At 34.7% G+C, this 6,000-nt stretch overlaps 1 protein-coding gene across 1 annotated transcript in view; it reads left to right on the forward strand.

Annotated features, from left to right (window-relative positions):
• Window positions 1-6,000, forward strand: part of RXRG (retinoid X receptor gamma) — a gene marked incomplete at both ends in the record, with an annotated part of 49,468 nt that overhangs the window by 40,883 nt on the left and 2,585 nt on the right. The window contains one exon of the mRNA XM_081322150.1: window positions 217-322. Within this exon, the coding sequence (XP_081178276.1) occupies window positions 217-322 (106 nt within the window). The remainder of the gene's footprint in view (window positions 1-216; window positions 323-6,000) is intronic.

Here is a 6,000-nt window from a genome sequence, read left to right on the forward strand (position 1 = left end):
TATTTCATAAAACTGTTAGATTTTCTTCATATAATAAATAATTTAAGAATCAGTATGACTTTTTCTGGTGAGATTACTACTTGTCCTAAATGGTACAGCACTTTCATCCCTAAGGATGATTGCAGGTTTTTTAAAAAAATATTGAATACTGTTGTTTCAGGGACTGGAATATTTGTCCCTCTTTTAAATCATTTTCCTCTATTGTCACTGCATCAGATGCCAAAGGCCTGTCCAGTCCTGCAGAGGTGGAATTGCTACGTGAGAAAGTTTATGCTACTCTGGAGGCATACACAAAACAGAAGTACCCTGAGCAACCTGGGAGGTAAATAGAAATTGCTTAGGCTGCTTAATGCATAATGTTGTGAAGATGTTGCAGAATTACATCAGCCATGATGTTTTTGTATCCTTAGCTTGAGCTTATATTGAACAACATATTGAGCTATCTAGAAGAATATTGAGTCATAAATAAAATGAATAAATACTCTTTTTTTTCCCCTGTGACTGAGCCTTCAACTCCAAACTGCAACTGGAAATATTGTAGGTGTCTTCAGACAACCTAAAGAGAGAAAGGAGGAAGGAGGGAAGACAAGGGGTAGGTTAGTGGGAAGTAGAACATGAGCTAAAATTGGCCAACTAGCCACACGATTTAAGCAGAGATTTATACCCAGGACTCTATGATCAATTTTTTAAGCATTTTTTGTCAATATTGAATACTTTGTTTATGCTGTTTATAATTGAAATACCCTGCATTATTTTTCTAGTACATAATAAAAATAGTACTGAGACATTATACAGGTAGATACATACGTATTTCTTCTGGGGTCTCCATTGCTTAAGAAGGCAAATAAATCATGCATAATGGTTTTGAAGTTTTCCCTGGGAGTCAGAGGCAACTTTTGGATGTGTTGTCTTTTTTTCAGCTGAAGCTGGCAACCAAAACTTCTCTCTCTGTTCCTGCCATCCCTCCAAAGTCCTTGTAAGGTTATTAGTGCCCTTACCTTAACACAAGTCCATTTTACTCCTTCTTCTGCTCCTTCTGCTCTGATGGGTGAAAGTTTCTAAGGAAGGAGATCCTCAAAGCACAATCTCACAAGATTTGGGGAATCCTACTAGGCAAGATTTGTGTTAGCAAAGTTGATCTTACAAAATTTTGGATTATGCATGAACTGAAAGCACAATCGCAAACAATTCCAGAGAGGGAAAAAACATGAAAAACAGCAAAGGAGCCATGGTGACTAGATAAAAAGCTTGGTGAACATCTAAAAAAAATATTAAAAAAGCACATATAGGAGGTGGAAATATAAACAGGTCACCAAGAAAATTTTGATTTGATAGCATGAAAGTTGCCAGGAAAGCTAAATCTCAAAATGAGCTGTGCAAAGGATGCTAAGAATTATTTTAAACAAAGGAATTAAAGGAAAATATTCAGTATATCAGAAGTTTTATGAAAACGGCACAAGGATAACAGGTAATAGAAAGAAGGCAAAACTGCTAAACTCCTCATTTTGCTTCATCTTTTCTGAAAAGAGGACTTGAGTTACACTGGATGACCATAGGAACTGAATGAAAGAGTAAGATTTCAGCTCAAGCATAGACACGGCATAGAATACCTATTGACTTTTAAGATATTGAAGAAACTTGCTCATGTCTACTTTAAACATTATCCATTACCTTTTAAAAATCCTGGATGACATACTGGTTGATTGGAGGAGAACAAAGGTTTCCATCTTGAAAAAGAGGATGGTTCCCGAAGAACTAAATATCAGGCACATTGACATTAAGGATTCAAAAACAGGCCAAAAAACAATAAATCTGTTAGTATCTGTAAATAAAACAATGCAGTGGTTACTAGACGTTGACATGTCTTTGTCAAGAATAAATCTCACCAGACTAACCTAATCTCAATTTTTGAACTTGGCAAACCACCAGGAAATTCATTCAGCAACCTAGGATGCAATTTAGCTGGCCTTAGAAATCTAAATGTATTCAAGGTCAGTCAATATTTCCTGATTATGCTGTTGTCAAGCTCGGACTCAAATCCTGCCTTTTAAGCAGTGGAGTATCCTGCCTTTTAGGAGCAAAGTATTTTATCTTTTCTTTGTTATTTGCTATCTTTTGCCATCTTCCCAGAGTAGCTAGCATAATGTTTCAAAATGAATGTGTCTAAAGAGCACTTGGGTTTTTCTTCACATGCTTCATTAACTTCCACTCATTTTGAAGTTGAGCTTTCCTGACACTGTCTCTGCAAATTTGAACCACCTCTCTCTATATACGTAAGGTTTTTTTTTGGATTGCTAACAAAGAATTAAAGGGAGACTGATATGACCATTTCAAACTTATTTGTTCTCATCAGTCAGCCATACCCTTCTGAGATTCGAACCTGGGCTGATTGCACATTAGGCAATTGTTCTAACCTTTAGGCCACTGGCTCTTTCTCGCTTTGTTAGCTGAGAAGCAAGGGAGATATGTGTTAAATACTTATCTTATTTCCTGTTTCAGCCTAACCCAAGGCCATCTACAGGCAGTAGCCACAGCAGTGGCAGCTCGTATTTGTTTACATATATATATATATATATATATATATATATATATATATATATATATATATATATATATATATATATATATATATATATATATATATATATATTTATATTTATATTTTCGTAGATTCTCGCGGGTGTCTGTATGTGTAGGTCTAGAGTCTCGGGTTTCTTCCCGCGTTCCTTTCATCTTCAGAAAGTTGTGGCGACGTTTCGACGAAATCCCATCCGTCATCATCAGGCCGGAGTATTCCTCCTGCTGCTTTCAGGAGCAGACCACGCATTGCTCCTGAAAGCAGCAGGAGGAATACTCCGGCCTGATGATGACGGATGGGATTTCGTCGAAACGTCGCCACAACTTTCTGAAGATGAAAGGAACGCGGGAAGAAACCCGAGACTCTAGACCTACACACACACACACACACACACACACACACATATATATATATATATATATATATATATATATATATATATATATATATATATACACATATACATATACATATACACATACATATATGCATACATACATATACATATATACATATACATACACACACATATATATTGGATTAGAGAAGGATTTTGCTTTTAGCATCTCAAACTCTTTGGCCTATTTTTCTTACTAGCTTCTCAGGCCATTGACTTTTATATAGACAGAAAATGATTTGGAGCTGATTTTCATGACCAGCTTTTTCCATTTCTAGAGGGCAGGAATGCACAACATCATCTTGTACTTGCAACCAGCCCAGCAGGAAAGCAATTGCTGCTGCCTTTCTCTGCTACACAATAAAAGTTTTTTTTCCCTGACTTATGCTGGCTTGACCTAGGTTTCATTTCATTGTTAGCAAATCCTTTCCTCCCTTTGATCCAATTGATGGACACTGCTTTCCATGGCCAGATTTTTTTTAAAAATACACACCCTCTTGTTTAGTGACTGCAATCCAGCATGGTCACTAAATACACACACACACACACACACACACACACACACACACACACACACAGAGAGAGAGAGAGAGAGAGAGAGAGAGAGAGAGAGAGAGAGAGAGAGAGAGAGAGAGAGAGAGAGAGAGAGAGAGAGAATAGATCACTGGTTGCTGTTGCCCCATTCAGATAAAATTCTCTCATGGAGCAATGCCAGGGTTACTCTAATTGCTGAGAGTTGTAGCCAGATGCAGAAATTTGAGTAGAAAATTGACCAGAAAATTAATTTTAGTGCCTGTTACTAGTGTTTATTACTGCTTTGTGATTGATCATCAAACAAGATAGTTACTAAAGTTGGTTCACTGATAAAATAGTGGAAGTCTGGACTAGTCTGGTTTAGTTCAGTCTTTTTAAGTGCAATTGACAAAAAGTTGGTCACTTTCTCCTTATCCAGCCCAAGGGACAGAAAAAATGCTTATACTTATTGTGTTTACTTTTTCATATTTTTTTTACACATCCTGCACTGGTAAATAAATAGGTAGATCCACCGATAAGAGAGTTTAATTAATTAGATGTATACTCTTCCTTTCAAGGCAGTATATATAATGCTCTTGCCTCCTGTTTTCCCCATAACAAGTCTGTGACATGGGTTAGAATGAGATAAAGTAACTGGCCAATAAATACCCGGACTTTCATGCCTAAGGGGGGACTAAAATGCCTGATATCCTGATTTAATAATCCAGCACTCCAGGCAGAACATCAGGTCATCCACTGGGGTCAAAGCAGAATAATGGATTGAAATTCAGAAAGGGATTTCCGAAGCCAACATCATTTCAGCCAGGCGTTGTAGTGCTGCAATGTGGAAAAGGCCTGAGAGCTATTTTTTAAATAGAATATAAAAGCAGTGAAGGGTCTACATCAAGGGATGAGTATAAATGTGGCTTGTATGTTAATTAGTACTTCAGTGTATTTGGCCCTGGAAGGTTAACTAGAAAAGAACCTTTATATCTTTCTTTGCTTGAAAGAGAATCCCCACAATCTAACTTTTATAATTTTTATACTATCCCATTCTGCCATCTGCTGGACAATATTTAGATTGCTAAAAAAAAGAATTTTCTGAATTATTTTAAAATCCTTTTTGTGTACTTCATCTCTTTTTTTTTGAGCAGCAGTACTTTAAACCAGCCAATCAATACTTCTTGTTCAAAATGCATAATTAAGAGTTACAGAGTTGACTTACAGAGAAAAGAGACTTCTAACTAACTGAAGGGAATACTGGCATTTGCAATGAATTCCAATAGCATTTCAAAGTGTTCGATTTTAATTACATTGTGACAAATTTAGTAATAGATAGAGGGGGAGATAATACTGAATTTTACACATACCTATGCCCACCATATATAAATAACCAAAATTTCATTATAGAATTTTTTTTAAGGAAGATAATTAATACAAATGAATATAAAGAATATATAAAGAAAAAGAAAAGAAAAAGAAATCAAAGTGAAAGCTAAAAATGCAAGAAAGAAAAACAAATAGTAAATAAAGAAAAAAGATACAAAGAAGTAGTTTCTAATCTTGTTTACAGCAATTATTGCAATGATAAATTTACCACTTACTCTATGGTTACAATGTAACTCTCATCTTCCCATATCCTGTCTAGTCATTAACCCATACATTATGTTTATTTTTTTCTGTTTTACACAACAAGTCCATAAGGGTTTTCCAATTGGCAATAAATGTACATATTGTTTTTTTCTAAATAAGTCAATTTAGCCATTTCAGCAAGTTCCAACTTCTTCACCAATTATTCCTCCATTGTGGGTAATTCCAAATTTTTCCATCTTTGTGCAAAGAATAACCCTGCTGCAGTTATCATGTACGAAAACAACGTCCCATGACATTTTTCCAATTGTTTGTCTGTCAATCCCAAGACAAAAACCTCTGGCCTCAATTGTATATTAATCTTTAAAATTGTCTGAATCAAAAATTTTGTAGCTTTTTTACCCATCCACTGAACATGACAAAATCATATGTCCCTTCTTGTTATTCCCATTTCCAACATATATAATTCTAGACAATTTCTCTGAGGATATGTATCAACAGTAAACAATTTTATAAATTATAAAAATTAATTTATAAAAAAAATCTCTTTAAGAGTGTAACATAAAATATATAAACAAAGTTTGAAATACAAGTTTAAAAACTTTTTTTAATGGAATAAACAACAAAAGGGTGACTAAAACTTTGATTTTAGAAAGTTACAAATGCACTAAGGATCCAGATAAATTTAAAATAAGTTTTTTTGTTATTTATAAAGAATTCTCCCTGTAGGAAAATGCAGTTGTTTTGAATTAAAAGAGAAAAAAAACATAATGAGGTAACATTTTTTAAATTGGGCATTAGAGGGAACTAAAGTTTATAGTTAAAAAGAACACATACACTTGACTTACAGTTACAGAATGAAGCATAATATTCTAATGTTAGGCAAACTGAAGGATATTTTGGGTACAATGGACAGAGAAGG

The sequence above is a fragment of the Vipera berus genome, assembly GCF_964194415.1.
Source record: "Vipera berus genome assembly, chromosome: 3".
Taxonomy (NCBI): domain Eukaryota; kingdom Metazoa; phylum Chordata; class Lepidosauria; order Squamata; family Viperidae; genus Vipera; species Vipera berus.